At 36.7% G+C, this 27,400-nt stretch overlaps 1 protein-coding gene across 15 annotated transcripts in view; it reads right to left on the bottom strand.

The window, feature by feature from the left end:
• The window catches only part of LOC146488329 (uncharacterized), a 70,863-nt gene that overhangs the window by 10,461 nt on the left and 33,002 nt on the right, over positions 1–27,400 (bottom strand). For 4 of the 15 annotated variants that reach the window (XR_014867292.1, XR_014867318.1, XR_014867316.1 and 1 more), the window contains 23 exons: positions 27,282–27,335; positions 26,023–26,391; positions 25,455–25,553; positions 24,518–24,571; positions 22,727–23,089; positions 21,827–21,925; positions 21,236–21,289; positions 20,141–20,503; positions 19,241–19,339; positions 18,651–18,704; positions 17,554–17,916; positions 17,000–17,098; positions 15,439–15,492; positions 14,484–14,846; positions 11,219–11,317; positions 10,849–11,052; positions 9,164–9,286; positions 7,170–7,281; positions 6,657–6,895; positions 5,906–6,125; positions 4,616–4,768; positions 3,100–3,242; positions 1,024–2,684 (listed from right to left, as the gene is read on the bottom strand). Coding sequence is in view for 1 of the 15 variants with exons in the window: in XM_085123771.1 (XP_084979897.1) it covers positions 2,449–2,684; positions 3,100–3,242; positions 4,616–4,768; positions 5,906–6,125; positions 6,657–6,895; positions 7,170–7,281; positions 9,164–9,286; positions 10,849–11,052; positions 11,219–11,317; positions 14,484–14,846; positions 15,439–15,492; positions 17,000–17,098; positions 17,554–17,916; positions 18,651–18,704; positions 19,241–19,339; positions 20,141–20,503; positions 21,236–21,289; positions 21,827–21,925; positions 22,727–23,089; positions 24,518–24,571; positions 25,455–25,553; positions 26,023–26,391; positions 27,282–27,335 (4,016 nt within the window). In the remaining 14 variants the exon portion in view is untranslated. Of the gene's footprint in view, positions 1–1,009; positions 2,685–3,099; positions 3,243–4,615; positions 4,769–5,905; positions 6,126–6,656; positions 6,896–7,169; positions 7,282–9,163; positions 9,287–10,848; positions 11,053–11,218; positions 11,318–13,131; positions 13,212–14,483; positions 14,847–15,438; positions 15,493–16,999; positions 17,099–17,553; positions 17,917–18,650; positions 18,705–19,240; positions 19,340–20,140; positions 20,504–21,235; positions 21,290–21,826; positions 21,926–22,726; positions 23,090–24,517; positions 24,572–25,454; positions 25,554–26,022; positions 26,392–27,281; positions 27,336–27,400 lie in introns of those variants that run through there. The other 11 variants (XR_014867321.1, XR_014867324.1, XR_014867293.1 and 8 more) reach the window with 10 other exon arrangements.

Below are 27,400 nucleotides of genomic sequence, written 5' to 3'. Positions count from 1 at the left end.
GTTAACAGACATAGATTATATGCTAACGAACGTTTTCCCTAAGCTAACTTTATCTTGTAATCATAATACAAAAACCAGGCCTGACCAAATATGGAGACTAATTTCCATGCTTTGAGCAACGGAGAAGAATTATGACTTGGAACTGAATATTAATCAATGAAAAATTCAAGCATCGTTTAGAAAGATCGTTATATCGAGGTAAGGCCCTTATCATTATGCTGTTTGATGGGTACTGGGTTTTCAAAGTACAAATTAACCCTTGTTTTGCTAAATCAGGGTATTTGTTGTGCTAATCAAAGGCCTTTAGAGCAAATTTAAGGTAAGAATCAGAGTATTTCTAAACAATTAAACTGATTTGGCTTGAACAATTCATTTTCACTGACCAAATGCACTATCAGGGCTTCATGTCAACAATTTGGTTTGTTCATGGCATGAATTATGCTCAACGTTCCATTTTGCAGGGCCTTAGAGGGGCATGGAGTGTTTGTGGCAAAAATTCAACAAACGGTGATAAGCCAAATTTTTCTCAACTGATTTTGATAATTGGGTCAATAAAGTAAATAATGGCATAGGTACGGATGTTATGCAAGAAGGCAGGTAGATACACTGATTTTTTTTAAACATGGCAATTTTGGGTTGTAATTTTGACATTAATTTTGGCTCAACTCTAGCCCCAGGCTCCTCTCTGCCCAATACCTTGAGGGCAAAGTTACATGCATGAAATAAAACCTCTATTATAGTAAGATTCATAATCAAATTCATTTGGCAACACAATTTACCAGTTGGGGTTTATGGCACTTTCAAAATGACCCCGGAAAGGCTAGGTTTTTTGTGCTCAAAGGGCAAAAAATGAGACCCCCCCTGAAACTCTAAAACTTAAAGTCAGAGAAGTGAGCCAAATTGGCTTTTGAAATATCTCATGGCAACCAACTTCTGTACCAAGTTTCAGCCGAATCGGTTGACCACAAGTTTTGGCCCCTGGAACACTTTCTCAGACAATGACACTTAAGGGGATTACACAACTGAGCTAAATCATAAGTGGCTCATTTACTCTATTCAAATTTGTGGCTAAATGTCAACGCCAGTTTGATTAACTATGGCAAAACTATAATCTATTGCACGTCTTAATCTGAATAGGGAGCTTAGGCAACGACGATGCATGGCAACGGCAACGAAAACGTCACCCGAAAATATATATTTATTTTATTTGTGACTTCGCGATTATTTCAACTCGCTCAACTTTTACAAAAATGGCGGACTATACAGGAACCAAATTGGTAGGAGTGACGTACAAGTTAAGAAAGAAAATGAAAATTCACCGTCGTGCTTTGACGTTCTCTACAAAACCGTAATTGAGGTCATTTCACGTTGTTGTTTTGCAGAGGACGGGAAAGAAATGTACCAAAATGCAAAACGCACGTGCAGAGTGATTGTTTTTGCTCATTAAACTTATTGTTTTGCGGCGTTGTAGTTACCGTCGCCGTCGTCGTTGCTTAAGCTCCCTAGTAACTCATCACAAAAAGGAGTTGCATGCAGTGTATGTCAGTTGTTCTTGGCATCATGCCGGAAGTGTCATCCTATGACAAGTTCATTGAAACGGATACGTCATCTTTTGGTTTCTCTCATGTTTTCTTTCCCAAGGCGTAACTGAATTTCATAAGCAGAGCTTAAGCAAGTTAGTGTTATTACAAGTAAAGGGCATTTTAACACATGAAACGGAAGACTTACACACCAAATAAAAAGCAATCCTGGACCAGTAAATTACAAGCATCGCTGCGTAGGACACAGCAAAATTACTGCTTTGTAAAACAATGATATAAAATAAAAACCAATTCGAACATTTATATTGCTTTCGAAATATATATGTTGAATTGGCCCAATGACCGCGTTTATCGTCTGTATTAAGATACTTGGAATTCGATACGATTGAGGATTTGTTAACCGTTGTTAGTAAATTTTTCAATGACATTTTACTACTTAGTGTAGAAAGATAACGTCAGTAGCGCCAGGTATGTTTCTTCCCCAGTAAGTAGAAACCATAGGAAGAAATTTGACAAAACTGACAAGAATTCCAAGGATCATTGCAAAGAAAAATGAACGCACCCTCAGCGCATAGCCTAAACAACATAACAACACTTTATTATATAATGGAAGAAAAGATCGCGTACTTTGCTACCCGCAAGTAGAAAAAGTTAATAGAGTCGGGTAACTTATGTTTAACGCAACTGATAGTACCAAAAAAAAACCCTACCTTGAAGAAAAGGAACACAGTGAACTGAATAGTTGTTACATTAGCTATAAAATGATATCTATAAATACTACTCAAAATTTTAGCTAAAAAAAAAAATATGAAAAGTATCGGAACAAAAGCTGACAAAGCACTAGCCTTACTTCCTTGTCAGTAAATAAAACAGCATGAAAATAAAAATAAAACTGTTTGCACTGATCCTAAAGAGAGTCTTCCTTTTCGATCATGTCATCCTCCTGGATGTAAGCGTTTCTCCTGCTCATTTGCTCATCTTGGGTGGTGTACAGATCCCCAACTTTGTTTCTATTCATCAATCGCCTTGCAATGCGATACTTGACAAAGAGGACAGCGAGGGCTATGATAGCAATCAGACCAACTCCACTGGCGCCAGCCACGCCACCAATCAGAGCAGCTTGTTTATTACTTTGCCCGGTATCTAGGAACATTGTAAGATGATGAATTAGTAACTAATACATTTTTCTGTAGAGTCAGCTGAACACGGACCTTGTGGCCTACGTGTTTTACTTCCAGAGTATGAAGCAGTGGGGCGGAATGTTAAATGTCAGTACAGATTTATTTCACCATAGAACATTTACTCACGTACAGCTAATGGATTGAGTCGGGGATTTCTGCTGAATCTGAATACCTCCCAAGACAGAAAGTTTTCATTTGCAAATGTTACGTCTTTCGTTTTTCATCTACCTGTAAATGTTAACGGCACCTAACCGTGGTTTAAACTCTTCACTTCGTGGCTGAACACTAGAGATACACTTAAAAGTATGGAGACACGACAATGCGCGCTTCATTGGATCGAGAAGCCATTGTTCATAGAAGTTATATTAATGGTTTACCTCCAGCATTTTGTTCCTCTTCAGTGATCAGTATTGGTCCCCCTGTGAGAACTGTCTTAGTTGTGCTCTCTCCGTGTTCCACTTTATCACGGGTCACTTCTCTTCGCTTTCTCTTTTTGTTGTTCAAACAACTCCTGCTGCACCTGTGTAATTTCAGGTCGTTAATTTAGAAATTGAAACAATTGAGGATCAAAACCTGATGAGTCGTTGCCCTTTTCTCATCCGAGATCTATATATATATATATATATATATATATATATATATATATATATATATATATATGTGTGTTATTGATTTTGTTTGGCCTGCAGTTTTATGCAATGGTAAGTTGTTTCTTAATCATAAGTTGGCAGCCAAAAACACTGCCCCTCGCTATATATGTGCGAATGCAGTGGATATTAAAATAATAATCATAAAAAAAATAATAATAATAATAACAATAAAACAAGGGAAAAGGGGTGACACTTAACATGATTCCATTGAATCTTATAGGATATTCATGCTAACTGTGCATAATTTCTACGTCCTTACTGCATATTAAAAACACTGGGATTTTGGGGCTAAGCTCAGGAGGGAAATGATTGGTCGATTTCTGATAACGAGCTTTGTGATCCCAAATTTTTGTTTCCTATAATTTTAAGAATATACGGATCAAAATGGTATCAATTCGAGTTTGAAGGCTTTTTCATTACTCAGTTTTTTTTGGAGTCACTATTGCAATCTCTCTGGACCTTCTTAAGAAGTGAACGGTTGCTCAAATTGTTTTATTTTCAATAGGTTTATTTGTTAGCAATTTTATGGCATAACTGTAACTATTTTGCACAAGTTTTTATACAGGAACAGTACTAAAATGTCATTAGTCGCTTGGAATATTATTCAGGGAAGCAACGAGTGTCTCTTTTTAGCAAGGCTGATTTTTCAAACAGTAATTACTACAGCTCTAGAGCCGAACCCTTTTTGTTTTATTCTATTGCCGATTTACTAGATGTAACGTGCAGCTGAGTAAAGTTTAGGGGAACAAAATCATGCATTAACGTCTTACTGCAGGTTGTTTATTTAGTTTCCACAGAAGGCTCAGGCATGTGTCTGAAGTTAAAATGTTACGAAAATGTCAGGAAAAGAGCAACTTGTAACATGATGCTAGTAGTAAGAAGGAGAAGATGAAGAAAAAGAGAGGGAGGGAGGAAAAAGAAGATGATGATGAAAAAGTAAAGGAGAAGACGAAAAAGAATATGACAAATGAAGAAGAAGGAGAAGAAGAAGAAGAAGAAGAAGAAGAAGAAGAAGAAGAAGAAGAAGAAGAAGAAGAAGAAGAAGAAGAAGAAGAAGAAGAAGAAGAAGAAGAAGAAGAAGAAGAAGAAGAAGAATAAGAAGAAGAGGAACAACAATAACAACGACAATAACAACATCGCAGTAACAACGGTGACAAGAACAGCACAAAAACATGAAGATAGAAAATAAGACAAACATTGAAAATAATAAAAATTACTAGCATAAAACATTAGGGTAAATTACCTGGAGTTGGGAGAGTAGCGGTAACAGGCCAAAACCTCACAATGGAAATATACAGTGTTGTAATCGTCGAAGAATCTGAATGTTTTGATTTTGAATTGTTGGAATTTCCGGCTGGGATCGTAGCTGTAATCCATCGTTGTATCTCTTGGACATCTGTTGATAAAATGTTAAATAAATGTAAATATACCGCTTAAATATTCTTTACTTAGTGGTAAATATTTCCTGGTCAATACAGTTACAAATTCATGCAAGAATGAAATTCCACCAGGCCATTTACAGTTTATGAGAATTTCACCTATTTTAAACCCGGACATTTTACAGTTCCTTATAGGAGACTCTTAAAACGATTTCAGTAGAAACCCCCCTAACGCATGCGCGTCTAAAAGAATCACTTTAAGCGCAAGTTTAATGAAAGCGCAGTTTTGAAGCAACTACAGGACCGTTGCAAACACCATCGATATGTTCGAAAAAAGCACGATTAAAGTAAGAAGGTAGTTTGCTGGCGATGTATTTATTTCTTTGACTAATATTTGCTGTTGAGCTAGTTGCGGTCAGATTGGTCTTTGTACTTCCAAGGCTGATAAGGGTCAATTTAGGATTTTAGTCCGAAAGAGTAATTAAGCTATAACAAATTTACTTCCAGATTGAAATGCCAAGTCCTGTTACTTTAATTCTTTGACACCTTGCTCATTGTTTTGGTTTAAAGTCCGCTCAACAGTACATAGCAGGAAAACGCAAGAACTGAGGAATGAGACAAATAAACGAATGCACAATTTCCAAGGAAATCATACGAGATCCCCCCACCCCTCTGTGAGCGCATACCGGTTTAAATTCGGGGAAGAAACTGCACCTTATAGATAATCAAAACCGGTGGAGTATAATGTGTCGTTTTGTTGTTCAGTTGATTCTGAGATTTGTCTCCAAACATGGGGATAAGCAATACCTAAGTACTCCACACCTCCAAGGTACGCTGATAGAATATCATTTATTTTAGCAGAGTCTGAGGCCTAAAGCTGGTGATAATCCATTGCTCTCCAAAAAATGCTTGTTATTAAGTTTTGTAAATAACTACAATTCCATCAGATTGTTTGGGACAGATGTCGTCAGCCTGACTTCTCAATGTTGCTTTTAAGATTTTCTAGCAGTATTGCACGAAAGGACTTTGAGAAGGGGAAGAGGAACACGGGAACTACGTACAGTATTATTTTTCAATGTCATTGTAAACAACTAATGGCATGCAACAACTTTATTAGGGTAACCCTAGAGGGGAGTCATCTCAATTTTACATACCCATTCTGCAGAATACTGTATTGTGGCCAAGAGTAGAAACTTTCATCTTTGGTGGCCTTGCAGTTCTCAGCCATAATCACTAAGTCCGCACTAGACTCCACGCTATATTCCACGTACACATATTCGTTCAGAGACATTTCTATTAGGTAGCTAGTGTAGGGTGTGCCAAATGCTGCAGTCTTGTAGAAATCCATTTTAAAGGTGAAATTTCCATATCCCGCTATGGAAACACCAAAAATGACACTTCACAAAACGAATTCATAATATAAAACTTTTACTTCTAACATAGCTGCTACTGACATCAAACAAAACAAATAGTACTTTTCGTAGCTCAACGCGTTGGCCCTTTTACTGAGAACCTTCAGTAAAAACAAAATGTTTCGGTAAGACCAGTAGTAAATAAAGTTGTGATTTAGTAAACCCTATTTTTAGAAAAAAAAAAAAAAAAAAAAAAAAAAAAAAAAAAAAAAAAAAAGCTAAAAGTTATGCTCTAAGTGAACTGAATTTAATTAAACGTTGCGTGCCCAGGTTATGCCTAAAAGCAATACATATATAATGAGTATCTCCCATGGTTTTTCTTGCTGACGTTAAAATGACAGCTAGTTAAGTTTGTCTTTGAATTATTGTCAAACAACGAGGTTCCATTTAGTCATACTGGATCTGATTTTAAGATCATGTCTTGAGACAAGAGAAAAAGTATAAAGTTAAAAAGCAAATTGGCGTAAAAAAAATTGTTTTGATTCAACATTACCTTCTTCTCCAAAGTAGACGTTCCGAGGTTTAAAACTGATACTTAGCATCTTCCTCCTCGAATAGCTACAGTAAAATGGTAGTCTGATGTTGTGCGTTCGAGTTATGACATAATCAATGACAACCGCATCCACCTGAATTTCATTCCAGAAAATTAAAGCGTCCTCTGTTTCGTTGACCTGTGTTCCGCAGCCGTTTAACGGGGTTTGGATAAGCAAGTGAGTAGAATTCTGTGTACCCCTAAACAAGCAAACAAATAAAAAGACGCGTTTAATGCCCCTGTCAGTAGACTCCCATGGATGTGAGCTAGGCCATAGTAAATTGCTTACCAATGTTTTGTTTCTTGTTTTTGTTGTTGTTTTAGACAGCAGATGGCCAGTGTTGGGAAAGTTATCCAGGAAAGTTATCCATGCAGTACTCCTCCTGATTTCAATTGGTGTAACTCTGAAGATTAAGCTTACCGCAATTGCATGCATAACAAAACGAAGAAACAGAAAAGAAGGGAGAGACTTACCTGCACGAAGAATAGCGCAGATGCAGGTTGCTGACGTTGAAGAATGGGAACGTTAGCTTCTCTAATGAGACCGTCATGTTGCTTTCACCGCATGTAACAGTCACACCAGGCTCTAAAAATTAATGAAGGTGATTGTTAAACTCATGAGATCAATTAAGACATTGTTTTGAGAACACATGGGAAATTTTTGGGAAATTCCTTGTTTTTCTTAACATTATTCTGAGTATTAGAGAGATGATGGACACCAATAGCTTCACAGGATAGCTTTTAGATATGTGAATTATTTGATTTTAAATGATCAAATTTTGTGTTTCTAGCTTTACATATTTTCATGAGTGTAATTTTGTTTTTTGTATTTGTTTTGGTCACCTTTGACTCTATTTTGTCTGTTCTGTTAAGTTCACTCCAAGAAGAATCAACGATTGATCTATTAAGAATGCATTAAGTTACTCTCCTTTAGTATCCCCAACTATCTTCTATAGCTATTACCTTTTAGGTTCCCCCAACCCACAAGCAATTTAATAATTTACATCGGATCGTGATTAAATAAAGGATGTGTTGTTGTTGTTGTTATTAAAAGTTAGGGTAGAGAAGTGCATCGAAAATTTCCGAGACGCATCGGGTGCGCTAATTCGAGGGATGCTTTTTCTAGGATATACGGTATTTGATTGTGATATTTCTTGAACTGGTTTACAGAATCAGGCAGTTGTTATATAGCATAATTTAATAATACATTTTTTACAATAACTGTCCAAATTCCCGCGCGCTAATTGGCTCGTAGCTATTGTTTATAAGAGGACAGACAATAAAAATGACGTCAGATGTAGCGCGCGCTTTCTTAACGAAAAAAATTGCCAATTCCGCTCGTACTTTGTTAATGTTATTGTAAAAAACAAATCGACGGCAGTTTTCTGTGGTCTATACTCTTTTAGCATACCTCAGTGACCGACTATCGCGTAACGCGCAATCTGATTGGCTGCACAGGTGCCGTCTATCGATCGATAGACGGCAGTTTGTCAGAGCGCGCGCGATTTAGCGTGCATCATTGCTCAAATATATCAAAATTTACGAAATAAAAATATTTTTTGCTTCATAGATCTATCACTGAGGTATGCTAAAACAATAAGACGGCTCGACCTCGGTTTCTATCGCCTTTGATAGTTGGCTCGGGGATTCTCCCCTCGCTAACTATCAGCCGATAGAAACCTCGAGCTTGCCGTCTAATTGTTAAATAGACCATAAAATGGCACCATAAAATGTCCAAAACTTGGCAGTGAAACCACTCGCCTACGGCTCGTGCTTCCACTTGAGTTTTGAACATTTTTTGACGTCATTTTATGGTCTATAAGAATATAGACCATAGAAAACTGCCGTTGATTTGTTAAATTCAATTTCAAAGATAATTACTTACAAAATAAAAACAATTAGTAACAGTATCTTTGTTTACTTGAATATATACATATTTTTTATGAAGAAAAAAAAACTTTTTATACTTTCCTAGCGTTTTATTCTATGGCCGGGAGGAACATGGAAATTTCCATGTTACTTTGTGGCTCTAGAATGCATAGGTGCATGACAATTTGTATGGTCCTTACCGCTATAAAAGTCAAAAGAGCATAGAAATTTCCATGTACGTTTACATTCTAGAACCGTAAAGTAACGTGGTAATTTCCATGTACCTTTGCATTATGTTAACACTAATTATATAACCTAGAATAGAACGGGCAATGTGTTTATTATCTTGAAATAAATTTTGTTCTACTGGCATTACGTTTGGAACAAAAAGGATAAAGTTAGCTAATATTTACCGGCTGAAGTAAAAACCTAAAATAACGAACATTTTTGTTAAATATTGCCACATTTAAATCTCATTAGAGAGGAAATGGCACGAAAATGACTAAAGCAGCTTAATACTTCCAGAAAATCGCCATTTTAGAATATCCCCGATGGGGTTTAGAAAGAGTTCGATACTTCATATAAATGGTTTTACTTACCAACACATGTCAAATTGTTGGCGGCCATAGTTGTTCCTTCAGGACACCCGCAATAAAATGATCCAGGAATATTGTTGCACTGATGACTGCAGCCACCATTGTTTATTGAACATTCATTGATATCTACGAAAAATTTATGTTCATCCATTTGGTAAACAACCGTCTCTTTAGCAATTGAAACACCATTTATTTTAATAAAAACAATAATAATAATAATAATAATAATAATAATAATAATAATAATGATAATAATAATATTGATGATGATGATAATGATGATGATAATGATGATGATGATGATGATGATGATGATGATGATGATGATGATGATGATAATGATGATGATGATGATGATGATAATAATATAAACACTTGCCAAGGGGTGAGGATGCAATAATTTAAGTAATAGACAAAAGCATTTAACGTCGTGGCTTGACGCGACTACTGAATTGAAGGGAGTTTGAGATAATTTGAATTATCTTTTTTCATTCCTTACTCCTTTTTGGTATACGTAAGTTGACGTCATACCGTTGACGTTTTGCGCAGAGCATCATTTAAAAAGATTTCGTAAACAGTAGAGATGTGGCTTATGCAAGTACAACCAAAACCCATAAGCTCGGAATTAAAAACGTGCAATATCCTCTTGAACTCATTGAGCAAGCGTGAGCGGAATATTAAGCTCTCCAGAATCAAATTTGTAACATTGGCGGAAGTCAAGAGTGGAAAATCAACCAATCAGTTCGCTTGAGCGTAGTGACGCAATTTCTTGTCCCAACTTCCTCTGGAATCCGCTCCAAGCTGATTTTAGAAAACGTTTAATTAACTTTAAATACTCATCAGCCGTACTAAAATAATTTCAGACACGGACAACTCAGCAGTTTTAATTTGGTCCGGCAAGCATCGTTAAGTTCGACAATATCTGCCTCATTATACAGCACTGGTTCAGACATCGTTCCTGTCATTTGCCGGACCTAATGCATAAATTATCCATTGTTTCCCAGCCCTGGTAATTGGCTCAAAGCCTCATAGCGTGACAAATCACGCTTGAACTTTTAACCGGGAAATAAGGTCAAACGTGACTATCGCTTGATGCTTGGTTTAAATTCGTTTTACCCTCTTTTTTCCCTACACAGCTAAAATTATTGGAAAAAGTGATGCCAAATCACCAATAAAATTCAGTTAATCTTATTGCATTGTTATTTTTTAATTAGCGAGAACTAAACTAGATCAGCGATGTATTTGTACAGAATTCCTTTTCTTGCGACTTGGTGAAAATTGCCTACTTCTTTGCTGCGAAGGGAATTCCACTCTTTTTATTTATAACAGCTCAAGTATAATTGTTGTTAACAACCATGCGAAAGGTTTGCCTGTGAGTTTACTCAGGCTTTAAAAAACTGTATTGGAATTTCCCGCTCTCAAAGATAACTGTGGAATAACGCGATTCGCGCAATCGAAAAATAAGATGAACGTAAGATAAAGTCATGGGCCAAATTCCTGGAACTTCCTTTCCTTTGCAGCTGGTGTAGTCAAATGATTGTTTCTTTTTAATTTCTATGTTGTAGCCAAATCGTCCCCAACTGGGACACGTGCTTTCACAGGTAGGCTGAAACTGTACGAAAATTAAATATACTAGATATTAATTATATCTCGCGTATGTATGACTTAGTTAGTTATGCATCGCTCACCTAAGCAGGATTTTCCATCCGAAGCTAGCCGATATCCACTGACACATGAGCAGCTATAGCTGCCAGGAGTGTTCCTGCAGGTTTGATCACAGTCCGCTGGCACGTGCAACTGGAAGTCCGAAGGAATGGGCAGGGCGTAAGAACTTGGCTGCGCGTAATGGCTTGAGGACATGGAAGATGATGTGGTTGGAAAAATTGGTAGATCTGTTTGTTAAAATAATACAATAGAGTGACTTACAGTAAAATGTTTTCCCTAATCGTTTAGACAAAGTTACCGCATTGTTACCGTTTTTACTTTACCGCAAATTCATTCTCATGCATCTTGGTTTTGAAAAATGTTAAACAAATGAACGGATGACAAATTACTTACATCGTGTGGAAGACGTCGCGGCTGCTTGTGTCTGTGGTGTTCTGCAGAATGCCGAACTACCCATAGAGAGTTGTTGTGAAGGTATCCAGTTGCTGTATCCTGAATGCAAGAGAATTGAGTTAAAACAGCATGTCAGTTAAGTGCTACAAATGCACGAAACCTCTTTCCCCAGTTGAATTCTCAATATAAAATTATATCCCCAAGTTTCTCTTTTTTGATAGGCTTCCTATCTCGAAAGCTATTAAAATAAGCAGTGTGGAGGCTTAAGTTCTTTTTTTCTAAGAAAAGCGTTTTTATAGTTTGGTCCAAGTTAGGAATAGGTTCCGTTGCCCTTGGCTCTCCAGACGTTTCTATACTCCCAGGCTCGGGTTAATAAAAGTCGGTTAATAAAATGCAATGGTTATGAAGCCTGACAGAGTTCATTTTTATATGGTGTTGCTAGAATTTTTGACCTTGACCGTGCACAGACCACAACAGAGTTTGAAATGTGCTGGAGCAACTGACGGATAGGAACGTTCCTTTTAAAGATATTCAACTGTAGTGTGAACGTTAAAACAAATGATTGCGCATGGTGCGACCCTTCCAACATAAATTGCAGCACCATTGTTGTCGTGGCAAGGTTTCTTAACCAGTCCCTCAAAAGACTATGCTCGCGATTAGCTGCCGGGTTACAGACTTGGTTTGCGATAAACCAACCTCGACAATTTGCTTGGTAGGGTCTCTTTGATAGCAGTAGCTTTGGGAATGATTGGGTTATTCTGTTCAAATAAAGGTGTCTTCTGGTGATCAGTTTGACATAAATCTTTAATATTAAGTGAAAATGATATTTCCTAAAGGCTTCCTTTGGTTCCATGTATTCCTCGAATTGAAAACTTGCGACTATTTGGTAAGAATTTGTATGAGGCGACTTTAACTATGGATAGTTGGACAAATTTATTCATGTGCATTTCTTTAAGTTGCGTTCTACTCATTCTAATAAGTCCGTTGGAATGGCTTACAATTATAGAATCTTATATTTTCACCATTTCCTTTTTTGTTTCAAGAATGGATGACGACTTTGACATACAAGACCCATCGATTTAAAAAGGATAGCCTCCAAGAAATAGACACGATTGTTACCCCGGAGCCATATTGTAACTATTTTCTTCTTCAATAAACATAAGAAGGTGTTGACCTTTGCAGTTTATTTGGACAAAAGTCTCTTAACCTGTTGTTAGTCTGTTTTCCGTTAAAGTGCCCCTAACCCTTCAATTTGTTTTCTTTTGGTAGATTTCCATATCTTTCAAGAACTCATTTTCGAAATTTTTTTTGAGAAATATTGAATCTTTTTTTTTTTTTTTTTACGAGCGCTAGAAGTGAAGGCAGTCTTGTCGATATTTTTACACTCGGCCAAATGTGTCCGAATATGGAGCGTGACGTAAGAAAAGGACATCGTACAAAAATATCCAAAGATTCGTGATAATGCTTCAATTGTAAACAGAGAAAATGGTTGAAAAATGTTTTGGATGCAGCAACTCTCGAAATGTACAGAAAGGAATAGACATGCATAAGATTCCTTCTGAATTCTTATGAATTCTTCTGGTGTCCTTTCCTTACGCCACAGCTAAGAAAATGTCAAATATCGGACGCTTCTCATTGGCTCGTTCCTAATAGGCCCACGAGACAAAAATCTGTCCAACGGGGCTTAAAGGGCGCCAAAATTTAAAAAATTAAGTAACTTTTAGCGCTCGTAAAAAAAAAAAAAAAAAAGGATTCAATACTTCTAAACTGAACAAAATTTTCGAAAATGAGTTTTTGAAAGATATGGAAATCTACCAAAAGGAAACAAATTGAATGGTTAGGGGCACTTTAACTATCTAGTTAAATTTATAAAAAAAAATGAAGAAATAAATGACGAACATGATTTCTCTTACTGCCGTAAGATGCATAGCCGTATGCGTCAAAACCAGGCATTTGAGTGTAACCATTTGAATGAAATCGTACAAAGAGATAACTGCTGCTGGTATATTTAACATTTATTCCGTGAGCGCGCGTTGGATATGAGATGGTAAATAGCCAACGGGGCGCGAAACGTCAAGTTGGCTATAACTAATATCATATCCAACAAGCGCGAATGTAATAATTGTTTTATAAAATTCTCCGCGTTTGGATATTGCTGTTGAAGTTTACTGAATTTTATTTAAAGTAAAAATTTCTTTCAAATTAAAACGACCGGATGTTGAGGCAACTCCCGACCAAAGCGCGCGAAACGTCTGATGACCACATGCCACGCAAAGTTCTTTGCAAACGGAGTTGAATGAAAAAACGAAAGCGAAGAAGATCGGACACAGTCGGACATCTCAAATTCAAGAAACGTTTAAATGTACGAGTTAAAACCTTTCTGAGACAAGTTTTAGCTGATCGAGAAGCGTGATAGTTGTGCACATTTAAGCAAATGTTTTGCTGTGTGGTGCCGAGCGAAGGAAGGGATCAAGGACGGCTTTTTTACGCTGAACTGAATTCCTCGCAGACGTTTTAAAACACTCCAGGCAAGTCGAAGTGTACGAGGTACAACCTCACTGAGACAAGCATTTAGTGCAAGTTTTTAAACTTCAAGCTTATCGAGAAGCGTAAGAGCTGTGCACATTTGTGCAAATGTTTTGCTGAGTGGTGCCGAGCGACGGAAAGGAACATTTTGGCCGCCGCTCGTACGGATTTCATATTTGAACTTTTTCTGAAGTCCTCGTAAATGCGTAAAAACATAAAGGCAGGCATAAAGCTCTTTTTGAGAAATTTCTTTGTTCGGTTTTAACCTCTTACCGCCAGGATTTGTAAGCCATCCTGAAATTTTTGAAGGTAACCGGTTGTTATTGTTGTTGTTGTTATGTGATCTAAATCGTAAAATCTTGCAATATTAAAGGTTTTAAAGAAAACTTCAGAGATACGTACCATTAAATAGTGTCAATTCGAACTTTGTGGCTTTTGTTATTGCTATATTGAGATGGCATTACCTGGTATTTCTTTGTTTTCTTTGTTTTTTTTTTCCTTTATTTTTCCGAAGAAACTTTCGTTTCCCGCCGAAAAAAAAAACTAGCTTAGCGACACCTGGAGCAATCATTTTCCATAAAAGGTCAAACTAAGGTATATGAGCTGATAACTGGGATTTAGTGAATCAATTAGAACGCTAGAAATGCAATATCCGAGGCTGAGAATTTAATAAATATATATTTGCTGGTTAAGAATGAGCTTACTTTATCAAAACATGCAGGAATCACCTGCTACTTACTATAAGTTGTTGCAAAGCAGTATGCATCAAAGCCAGGCATCCGAGCATAACCATTAGAGTGAAACCGTAGAAAGAGAAACCTGCTTCTGGTATAGATGGACAGATAATACAAAGATCCGCAAGACTTTGTTACCAAGGGACTTGAAGGTGTGTTTCCATCACGTATCTCCAAGTAGTCATATGGGCAGCTGCTACCACCGTATTCCAAGTTGAACTTATAAACATATAGACGAACATAGTGAGAAGGAGCCTCGAACAACCACACACAATCTTGGTTATTTGGGTAACAGCTGGGAGAGCCAGGACTACTGAAGTAGTAATATCGGTAGAAGTTGTTAAGGTAGATGTGCCTTGAACAGGAACCTATAAATAACAACATATGTCGTCAAAATCTTTGAAAAATAAAATGACCAAAAATATCTCTAAAACACATTGTGTTACCGTACATTGTTTTACCATTCATTAAAGGCGTCTCTAAAAAGATCTCTAGAGCACTAAGAAAGGGAAGCGTTAAAGTAAACCAAAGGCCTACTAAAACACTTCATCAATATTTTCCAATACCCAAATGATAGTAGACGTCTGCCAAGAATTATCGAATTTGCTCACTGGAAGCATTCCATGAAAATGTGTGGATACGTCAGTAGAGTTGTTTCTTCTCTCATTATGTTTTGTAATGGAAGAATCGATAATTATTTGTTAGCAGCCTTAGTGCGATTTTTACAGCTATTCAGGAGATTTGCTTAGGGCGCATGCGTAAACTGTTAGAGAGTCCCACATGGGTGAGACAGAACTTGATTGAAATCTTTAAAATTTGAGTAGAACCTGAGTTTTAGGCAAGGTAGTCTTTTATTATATTTAGAATTGGTTCTCAGTTACCTTCAGTGGTAATTTAAGTGGTGCGCAGATGATTACTTTTATCTTTATCGTTGGTGCGGACGAGCAATTGCCTACTTACCAGGATACTGAACAGTGAACGGGACGTAGGAGGAACTTGTCGTCGGAGATATGGCTGAGAAAAAAATGTTTATTGTTTTTGAGAATACATCAATATGACACTATGCTTAACATAAGCGATCACAAATTCATTTAGGTGATTTAAATCCATTTACAGTTCTTGTTCCCCTCTCCTAGCACATTTTTGTTTTAATACAGCGCGTCCTACAGGAATTGTAGTTTGCACTAGTGGCACACTAATTGAATAATATTTTTGAACAAAAACATAAAAATTAAATTGACAAATTGAGCAAATTTCCATCTTTTAGTAATCACAAGTAAAGAAACAAAACGTGGACATCAACAAGACAATACTTAGAGAAAAAAAATGTTCCTTGATCTGTCATATTATACTTCATAAAGAACTAGCTTCATCTAATACGACTTGTACAGTGGCGAGTACTGGAATTCCCTTTTCATATATTATATTTGGTGCCTTTTTTGACGGCCGGTGTCATTCATTTCTTTTTCTGAGTAAAGAGACCTTCCGTTATTCTGGCGGCTTTCATGACCTAAGTACTTAAACGACACCAGAAAAGCGTATTACATTAAGAAAATTTGATGCCAGATTTCTTGTTTGTTTGTTTTCTGTTAATCTTTGTTTTCGCTGACGCGACTTTCCTTATAAAATTAATTCAGCTACAACAAACGTTTGCTGATATTTTATGTGATCAGTAGTTTAAAGCATGAAACAAATTACCTTAATGCACGTGTTTCACTCTGATAAGAAACTCGTTGACGGACTAAGGAAACTCTATCGGAATTGGTTACCACACAAGTTAATAGTATGTCTCGCGCGTTGATTTTCTACCTCGAAGGTGATTTAAGCCAAGTAGCATTCACCTCCACTTCGATAAACAATTGATAATGATTGTATTCCCAACTCAATTTTGTTGATCTCATTGCATTGTCTTGAGTTCGTTTATACTTAGAAAGTCATTTGAAATCAAATATTTCCCAAAGGATGTAGCAGTAATTGCAACGGACGCTTTGCCAGTGGGAAATATTAAATACCATTTTATTTTCAAAGCCCCCAAAGGAACGGAATAGTTGCCTTAACTACTTCTTTATCCACTTCTGCTTACAAGGGTTAATAATTTCCTTTGTCTTTTAATAACTTTTTTTTTTCGATTTCTTATTTGATGTCATGCATTATTGCTACAAATGATAACATTGAAGCAATTGCATGGATTTTTTTTTAGCTTGGCAATTTTTGTTCTGCTATTGAATAATACAAAATATATTTTCAAAGTTACAAAAATGCACACTCTTACCAATTAGAAAGTTAAACTTGAAATTTTATATAGATAAATAAGCACGAAAAATTCTTAACTTGTCAGTTTTAGGTACACTACACCCACAATTTGTGTAACAGGGAAACTTAAAAAAAAAAAAAAACGTAATTATGGTCAGAAAACGTTTCTCCATGTTTTAAATGTTGACGATATAATTCCGCTTTGTTGTTATTGTTCTTTCGTCAATGTTGCATTGATTGATACGATGACGGATAACAATTAACTTACATGATGTGGAAGAGATCGCCAATGTCTGTGTCTGCGAAGCTCCGCAGAGTGCTGAACTTGGCAAAGCAAGTTGTTGTGATGGTATCCAGTTGCCACCTCCTGTAGTAATGAGAAAATTAAAACAGCGTATTAATTATCAGCATTAAGTAAGCTTCTACCTCAGTCCGTTAATAAGATCTCAAAATAAAAGCGCCCGCAGTCTCCTCAGAACCAGTGTTTGCTACAAGCGCATGAGACTAATTGCAGTTAAAGCGATATGGAGGCGAAGCAGTACTATTTTAGTATCGATTTTGGTGTTTTCATCCTGAAACGTTGTTCGATTAATTCTTAACTGATTTTCACTACTGACTGGCTAATTGATCTAGAGGTCATATGCGTTGCATGTTTGTGAAGCAGTTCAACATATATTTCTCCAGCCTCTCTTTGGAATAACTTCCCTTAACTTAGTGTTTGTTTTTCTCTAATTTATCTATCCTCATTTGAGACGCTGGATGCAGAAAGAGTTAACGGTATCATAACATGTAGAACAAAATAAAGAAATTGATTTCTCTTACTGCCTTGGGATGCATAGCAGTATGCGTCAAAGCCAGGCATCCGGGTATAACCATTTGAATGAAATCGTACAAAGAGAAACCTGCTGCTGGTATAGATGTACAAAGAATTCAAAGATCCACAAGACTTTGTTATCAAGGGACTTGAAGGCGAGTTGCCATCGCGAATCTCCAAGTAGTCATATGGGCAGCTGCCACCACCGTATTCCAAGTTAAACTTATAAACGTTAAGAAATATGTTATAAGAAGGAGCCTCGAACAACCACACACAGTCCTTGTTATTTGGGTAGCATCCGGGATAGCCAGGACTATTGAAGTAGTAATATTGGTAGAAGTTGTTGAGGTGGATGTGCCTTGAACAGGAACCTATAAATAGTAACGTAATCTGTTAAAAATGCCTATACCATGGATGGTTTACAGATATCGTTTCTGAAATTTTCAGTTCCATTTAGTAAATAAACCCTTCTGGCAGGCGTTATATCAGGGGGTAACTACGGGAAGTCAAAAAAAAAAAAAAAAAAAAAAAAGGAAAAACATCGCTCGAGGTTTAAGGCTCAGTCCCACTGCTTTCATGTTCTTTTTCTTCCTCTGTGTAAGCCGGCATATTAGCCATTTAGCAGACGTATTTTGTGATCTAAAAAAGTCCGCCAAAACATAAGGAAAGGTTGCTTATTTCACAAGAAGTAATAGTCATTGGGATGGCGACATTTTTCTTCCTCTTTTTATGTGGATTCATTTGTCTTCCTATCATTATCATTTGCACATTATTTACCAGATGTTATCCCACTGCATCAGATGGTTGTCAAAATAAAATAACAACCGAAAACGAAAAGCTGGGATCTGCTTGTTTTGGTAATTTTAACTCACTGCAGTGTCGGTTTGACGACATACTCCAGCACATGTTTGAAAGAGCAAATCCAAAACATTTTCTTTTTTCCCGTGATTATTTCAACGAGATGAAAATAGTTATATTTGTGGTTGATATTTTATAACGTTATGCATATGGTTGGTTCTTGTAACATCTATGGTAGGTATGACATGTATGGTGTCCGTACACACATTGTTGACACGTACAAACATACAGCTGTTCACTTACGTACCAGGATAAGTGAAGGAGAATGGTACGTATGAAGAACTCGTCGTTGGAGATATGGCTGAAAAAACAGAAACAAAACAAAACAAGGTAGAGTATACTTCTAAAGCTGTTGTTAGTATAAACGATTACATATGTATTAGGAATAGTTTGCTTTAACTACTTCATTATCCACTTCTGCTTTCAAGGGTCAGTAAGTTTCTTTGTCTTTAAATAACTATTTTTTCCGATTTCTTATTTGATGTTATGCATTATAATAATTGCAACAAATGATGACATTGAAGTAATTGCATTGATTTGCTTTAGAGCCGCAAATTTTGTTCTGCTGTTAAATGATACAAAATATAAATATCAACTGAAAGTAAAAAGAATGCACACTCTTACCCATTAAAAAGTTAAACTTGAAATAACGTATACACAAATAAGCACGGAAAACTAACAAAAATTCTCAACTTGTCAGTTTTAAGTACACTACAGCTACAAATTGTGTAACAGGGAAACCTTGAAACGTTATTATTGTCAGAAATCGTTTCTCCGTGTTTAAAATGTTGAATGATATAATTCCGCTTTGTTGAGATTGGATGACAATTAACTTACATGATGTGGAAGAGATTGCCAATGTCTGTGTCTGCGATGCTCCGCAGAATGCTGAACTAGGCAAAGCAAGTTGTTGTGATGGTATCCAGTTGCTACCTCCTGTAGTAAAGAGAAAATTAAAACATTGTATTAATTATTAGCATAAAGTAAGCTGCAACTCTCTCCGTTAATAAGATCTCACAATTCCTCTCTAGCTGGCCTGTTCTGTCCATAGTGAAGTGATGAAACATGGTAAGAAAGACAAGTTTTTCAAGCATATAAATTATTATGCACATTTTTAGCTACCCAAAAAAACATTTCAAACGTAACACATACACGAGACTTCCAAAACCAACTTTTTTTGTGTTCTAGCTAAATAGCACCAAGATCTTGTTGTTGCCAATCGTCGCAATACGTCGCACGAGAAGCTTGTGTTAAAGCATTTCACCGCAACAAAAAATGGCAGCGGAGTGGAAGGTACTCGCCTATGTTGGCAGAAAGTTTTTGGAGCCTAATTGACTAGCAAACGTCTTGAATATTTTGCTATTACATGAAAGTAAAACGTGCAGTCTTCCTCGAGCCAGCCGTTTTTCTACAAGCGCATGAAAATAATTGTAGTTAAAGTGATATAGGGGTGAAGCAGTACTAGTTTCGATTTTGGTGTTTCCATTCTAAAAACTTGTTCGATTAATTCTTAACTGATTTTCACTAATGACTGGCTAATTGATCTAGAGGTCATATGCGTTGCATGTTTGTGAAGCAGTTCAACATATATTTCTCCAGCCTCTCTTTGGAATAACTTCCCTTAACTTAGTGTTTGTTTTTCTCTAATTTATCTATCCTCATTTGAGACGCTGGATGCAGAAAGAGTTAACGGTATCATAACATGTAGAACAAAATAAAGAAATTGATTTCTCTTACTGCCTTGGGATGCATAGCAGTATGCGTCAAAGCCAGGCATCCGGGTATAACCATTTGAATGAAATCGTACAAAGAGAAACCTGCTGCTGGTATAGATGTACAAAGAATTCAAAGATCCACAAGACTTTGTTATCAAGGGACTTGAAGGCGAGTTGCCATCGCGAATCTCCAAGTAGTCATATGGGCAGCTGCCACCACCGTATTCCAAGTTAAACTTATAAACGTTAAGAAATATGTTATAAGAAGGAGCCTCGAACAACCACACACAGTCCTTGTTATTTGGGTAGCATCCGGGATAGCCAGGACTATTGAAGTAGTAATATTGGTAGAAGTTGTTGAGGTGGATGTGCCTTGAACAGGAACCTATAAATAGTAACGTAATCTGTTAAAAATGCCTATACCATGGATGGTTTACAGATATCGTTTCTGAAATTTTCAGTTCCTTTTAGTAAATAAACCCTTCTGGCAGGCGTTATATCAGGGGGTAACTACGGGAAGTCAAAAAAAAAAAAAAAAAAAAAAGGAAAAACATCGCTCGAGGTTTAAGGCTCAGTCCCACTGCTTTCATGTTCTTTTTCTTCCTCTGTGTAAGCCGGCATATTAGCCATTTAGCAGACGTATTTTGTGATCTAAAAAAGTCCGCCAAAACATAAGGAAAGGTTGCTTATTTCACAAGAAGTAATAGTCATTGGGATGGCGACATTTTTCTTCCTCTTTTTATGTGGATTCATTTGTCTTCCTATCATTATCATTTGCACATTATTTACCAGATGTTATCCCACTGCATCAGATGGTTGTCAAAATAAAATAACAACCGAAAACGAAAAGCTGGGATCTGCTTGTTTTGGTAATTTTAACTCACTGCAGTGTCGGTTTGACGACATACTCCAGCACATGTTTGAAAGAGCAAATCCAAAACATTTTCTTTTTTCCCGTGATTATTTCAACGAGATGAAAATAGTTATATTTGTGGTTGATATTTTATAACGTTATGCATATGGTTGGTTCTTGTAACATCTATGGTAGGTATGACATGTATGGTGTCCGTACACACATTGTTGACACGTACAAACATACAGCTGTTCACTTACGTACCAGGATAAGTGAAGGAGAATGGTACGTATGAAGAACTCGTCGTTGGAGATATGGCTGAAAAAACAGAAACAAAACAAAACAAGGTAGAGTATACTTCTAAAGCTGTTGTTAGTATAAACGATTACAAATGTATTAGGAATAGTTTGCTTTAACTACTTCATTATCCACTTCTGCTTTCAAGGGTCAGTAAGTTTCTTTGTCTTTGAATAACTATTTTTTTCCGATTTCTTATTTGATGTTATGCATTATAATAATTGCAACAAATGATGACATTGAAGTAATTGCATTGATTTGCTCTAGAGCCGCAAATTTTGTTCTGCTGTTAAATGATACAAAATATAAATATCAACTGAAAGTAAAAAGAATGCACACTCTTACCCATTAAAAAGTTAAACTTGAAATAACGTATACACAAATAAGCACGGAAAACTAACAAAAATTCTCAACTTGTCAGTTTTAAGTGCACTACAGCTACAAATTGTGTAACAGGGAAACCTTGAAACGTTATTATTGTCAGAAATCGTTTCTCCGTGTTTAAAATGTTGAATGATATAATTCCGCTTTGTTGAGATTGGATGACAATTAACTTACATGATGTGGAAGAGATTGCCAATGTCTGTGTCTGCGATGCTCCGCAGAATGCTGAACTAGGCAAAGCAAGTTGTTGTGATGGTATCCAGTTGCTACCTCCTGTAGTAAAGAGAAAATTAAAACATTGTATTAATTATTAGCATAAAGTAAGCTGCAACTCTCTCCGTTAATAAGATCTCACAATTCCTCTCTAGCTGGCCTGTTCTGTCCATAGTGAGGTGATGAAACATGGTAAGAAAGACAAGTTTTTCAAGCATATAAATTATTATGCACATTTTTAGCTACCCAAAAAAACATTTCAAACGTAACACATACACGAGACTTCCAAAACCAACTTTTTTTGTGTTCTAGCTAAATAGCACCAAGATCTTGTTGTTGCCAATCGTCGCAATACGTCGCACGAGAAGCTTGTGTTAAAGCATTTCACCGCCACATAAATGGCACCGGAGTGGAAGGTACTCGCCTATGTTGGCAGAAGGTTTTTTAAAGCCTAATTCACTAGCAAACGTCTTGAATAATTTGCTATTACATGAAAGTAAAACGTGCAGTCTTCCTCGAGCCAGCCGTTTTGCTACAAGCGCATGAAAATAATTGTAGTTAAAGCGATATAGGGGTGAAGCGGTACTAGTTTATATTTTGGTGTTTCCATTCTAAAAAGTTGTTCGATTAATTCTTCGCTGATTTTCCCTACTGACTGACAAATTGATTAAACGCGGTATGCGTCGCATGTCTGTGAATTAGTTCAACCTATGTTTCTTCACCCATTCTCTGGAAAAAACTTCTCTTAACTTGGTGTTTGTTTTTCTCTAATTTATCTAGCCTCGTCTGAGACGCTGGATTCAGAAGGAGTTAACGGTATCATAACATGTAGAACAAAATAAAGAAATTAATTTCTCTTACTGCCTTGGGATGCATAGCAGTATGCGTCAAAGCCAGGCATCCGGGTATAACCATTTGAATGAAATCGTACAAAGAGAAACCTGCTGCTGGTATAGATGCGTAGATAGTACAAAGATCCACAAGACTTTGTTATCAAGGGGCTTGTAGGCGAGTTTCCATCACGTATTTCCAAAAAGTCATTCGGGCAGCTGCTACCACCGTATTCCAGGTTAAACTTATAAACATATAGATATACGTAGTTAGAAGGAGCTTCGAACAACCACACACAGTCTTGGTTATTTGGATAGCAGCTGGGAGAGCCAGGACTACTGAAGTAGTAATATCGGTAGAAGCTGCTAAGGTGAACGTGACTTGAACAGGAACCTACAAATAGCAATAAACTTCGTTAAAAAAAATTATAAAATCATGGTGGAATGAAAGATATTGTTGATGGATCTCGAAATTCTCAGTTTCATGTGAAAAAGAAATTATTGTCCAGACAATAAAAATTTTATGCTGCCTCTCGGTTAATATTTAAACTGAAATACATATAGCTATGCTGGCTTGGGTATTCCAAGAGGGGGTTTAACATATAGGAACATTCTGGGAACCCTCTAGACGATCTTCCCTTCACATCTGGTTTTGGACTCAACGGCAAAAAAGCACTTGATCGTCTAGTACTTTACTTTACCTACTTCCCCCACCCTTATCTTAGCCACATATACTTTTGCCCCCAACTTTTCTGGGTAGGGCTTCCTTCACTTGTTTGTAATTGACATTGAATTGAAATGTTTATTAAAGTGGCTATGTGGCCAGCCACATAGCCACATTTTATCCAAAAATTGGAGAGTTTGTAGATTCCTTGTCAAACACCCTTCTCACCAAACAGAGCAAGCCCAAACAATAGTGTTTCTTGTTTTGATATGTAATTTGGAGAGGGGCAGGATAAAGTATGTCTTTTTCGTTGGTTTGGTGATATCGCTAAATACAATAGAGAACTTGAAATATAGCTGTATGGCAACGTAAGCCGTATGGAAGCCGTTGAAAGTTATCAATGATCTCTGATCCTGATCGTAGTATTGAAATTAAGTTATAAGAGTTGTGCTTCTATGTGACTGGGTCAGACGAATGCAACGTTAGACGTTCGAACACGATTCAGAGCTCTATTTTGCCACATATGATAGTCATAATCACAAACAGCTCTGATTGTTGTAGAACCCATAACATGAGCAAGCATGTCATAGTACCTAACCCGAAATGAGTTTTAAACGGTAATCCACGCAGCGGAATATGTTCCTCATGAGCTCACTGTTAAACAAATCGGAATATAAAGGTCGTAAAAAAAATATCGGTTTCCCAGCAGTGATTCAGTTTAATGCTTCAAGAAATAAAAATCCCCAAGTGCGCGAGACTTGGAGTAAAAAGGGAAAAAAAATGTTCTCCCTAAACTGGGTAGTATCCAAAATCTGGTTAGGGATTATCCTTTATAAGCTAAAGTGAATTTATAATATTCTTTGTCTTAGTTTTTCATCTTGGTCACTGCATTTCTGTGACTTATCTGCTTTATAAAAACTAGTCCGTGATGATTTCCTTATTGGTTTGGAGAATTAAGTTGAATCTATTAGTTTGGTGTCTGGATCAAGTGTTAAACTTAATTATTTGCATTTTGGGACAACCCTGAAACACATTCATTCGGTTCGGCACGTGGATATTACAATGTTTCAATCGGCCTTACGGATGCGTTTGAGGAAAAAACAAGAACATAAAAACAGTTAATAGGTACGAGCACTTGACTACTTCATGACTACTTACCAGGATACTGAACCGTGAATGGCACGTATGAAGAACTCGTTGTTGGAGAAATGGCTGATAAAACGAAACGAAACAAAACAAGGTAGAGTGTGCTTCTACAGTTGTTAATTATTAGTATAAACGATTAGAAATGTATTAATTATAAAGTGATGTTTTAAAATCCATTTACTTTTGTTGAATATGGTGTATCGTCGGTGGGCAACATTGTTAACACAGATACTTCAACAAACAGGTCTGTCTGTCAGTTAGTTAAAAAAAGGAGTTGACGCATCATGAAATCGTCGAGCATCAACTAACCACTTTCATAATTCCATTATTGTTGTTAACTTTCATTGCTTGTTTTTGCTTTTCGATTTATATTTGTTTTGTTTTTGGTTTTTGTTTTTTATCGTCGAGACTTTCGGCATGAATAATATTGTCTGTGAGTGTTTACAAGCCTGAGACAAGTTCTTTCACCATGCAGGTTCTACATTGAAGAGGATGACAGAGTTGTCACTGTTAATGGCAGTAACAGAAGTGTGCAATTGGAACCCCAGGGCTTTTCTCTTTGGAAATATCAAGGCTACTAATGAGGCCAAATGTAAAGCAGTTTTCACCACATCCTAACGAACTTCTCAGTCATTTTGAGTTCCAACTCGTTGTTCGTCGACCAGTTGTTGATTCTTGTCTGTTTCAGATAAAATGAGCTCGGTGATAAACTAACAAATAGATCAAATCTTTTAAGTGACATTATGGTGACACTTAATTTATTCGAGAAACACAAAACACAATTGAGATGAATTTCACCTTAATTATGGCAAGCTAAAAAAATACTTTTTTGTTCATAAGATGTTTACGATGTCATTTCGTTCTGTTGCTGTTCCTTTTTTGGTCTTGCATTAACCTGATGTTATCGCTGGAAAGGTTTAAACACATGAACAAATGACCATGTACTTACGGGCTGTGGTAGAGATTGGCAATGGCTGTGTCTGTGATGTTCCGCAGAATGCTGAACTACTCACGGCAAGTTGTTGCGAAGGTATATAGTTGCTACCCCCTGAAATATGGGAAAATAAAACGCATATTCCTATCTACCAGTAGGCTCAGTCTTCAATCTAAAGTTAACGCAACTAACGTATACGAAGGTTTAGTCGTAAGGGTATACAACGCACATATTTTTCAGTAGCTTTATAAGCATTACATTATTTGAAATAAGACGTACATCAGCTTTGTAAATAGCGCCATTTTGGATCCAAAATTGTCGCTGTCAATTAAAAGTTGCAGTTGCAGGTGGCAGTACTGAACTTATTGTAATTCATGAAAGCCATATGAAATAGAAGAACTACAAGTTGAGAATAAATTGTAAAGTGACTATCACTTTCGACTGACTCACTGATATAGATTTACAGCCAGGTGCACTGTTATTGTCTCTTAATCTTTAATTTTTCTACGCTCTAACGAGCCACTGGATACGGTTAAGGATGATATTACTTTATCAAAACATGCAGGAACAACCTGCTACTTACTATAAGTTGTTGCATAGCAGTATGCATCAAAGCCAGGCATCTGAGTATAACCATTAGAATGAAATCGTAGAAAGAGAAACCTGCTGCTGGTATAGATGTAAAAATAATTCAAAGATCCACAAGTCTTATTTATCAAGGGACTTGAAGGCGAGTTTCCATCACGTATTTCCAAGTAGTCATATGGACAGCTGCTACCACCGTATTCCACATTAAACTTATAAACGTATAGAAATACATAGTGAAAAGGAGAAGGAGCCTCGAACAACCACACACAATCTTGGTTATTTGGGTAACAGCTGGGATAGCCAGGACTACTGAAGTAGTAATATTGGTAGAAGCTGTTGAGGTGGACGTGACTTGAACAGGAACCTACAAATAGCAACATACCTCGTTGAAACAAAGAAGTTAAGGTCATGGTCGAAGCAAAGATGTTATTGACGGATTTCGAAATTCTCTGTTTTAAGAAAAAAAAAATTGTCTCTTGCTCGGTGGTTTGGTGATCTCGGTCAATACAATATAGGACCCCAGAGAGCTATAGCTTCAAACTGAATCCGTAAGACAACCGTTGAGCGTTATCAATGGTCTTTGATCCTGATCTTGATCTGAGTAAGCGTTAGGAAGTTTTTACGGAAACACAGAAATCCCAGATAGCGGATCAGCGATGGCTACCATTTGATAATCATAAAATAGCTGCCACGCCATTAAACGAAAACAAATAAAGAAATTCTAAACTCATGGCTGCCATCATTCCTTACTGTAATTCAGTTTAATGTTTCAAAAAATGTAAATTCCTGAGCGCGCTAGACGTGGAGTAAAAGAAAAACATGCAACATACGAATTTTTCTCGTTAAACTGAATTGTATCTAAAAGTTTGTTAGGGCTTATCCTGTAGAAGCAAAAGTGAGTTCATAAACTTCTTTGTCTAAGTTTTCTATCTTGCTCACTTTATTTCTGTGACTTATAGGAACTAGTTCGTGCACAACCGATGATTTCCCTTTGTTTGGAGAATTAATTTGGACCTATAAGTTTGATGTCTTTATCAAATGTTGAACTTAGTTATTTGGGTTAAGCCGGAAATACATTCAGTAGGTTCGGCACGTAGAAAGTACAACGTTTCAACCGAGCCTTACTGATGCGTTTGAGGATAAAAACAAAACAAAACAACAAAAACAACAACAACAACAACAACGGCAACAAAAAAAACAAAACAAAACAAAACTACTGAAACAGTTAATACGTACGAGCACTTGACTACTTACCAGGATGCTGAACCGTGAATGGCACATATGAAGAACTCGTCGTTGGAGATATGACTGAAATAAAGAAAATAAGGCAGAGTTTACTTCTTAAGCTGTTGTTAGTATAAACGAATACAAAT

The sequence above is a fragment of the Pavona decussata genome, unplaced genomic scaffold (assembly GCF_977016875.1).
Source record: "Pavona decussata unplaced genomic scaffold, jaPavDecu1.1 SCAFFOLD_11, whole genome shotgun sequence".
Classification (NCBI taxonomy): domain Eukaryota; kingdom Metazoa; phylum Cnidaria; class Anthozoa; order Scleractinia; family Agariciidae; genus Pavona; species Pavona decussata.
This window is presented reverse-complemented; position numbering and strand designations above follow the sequence as displayed.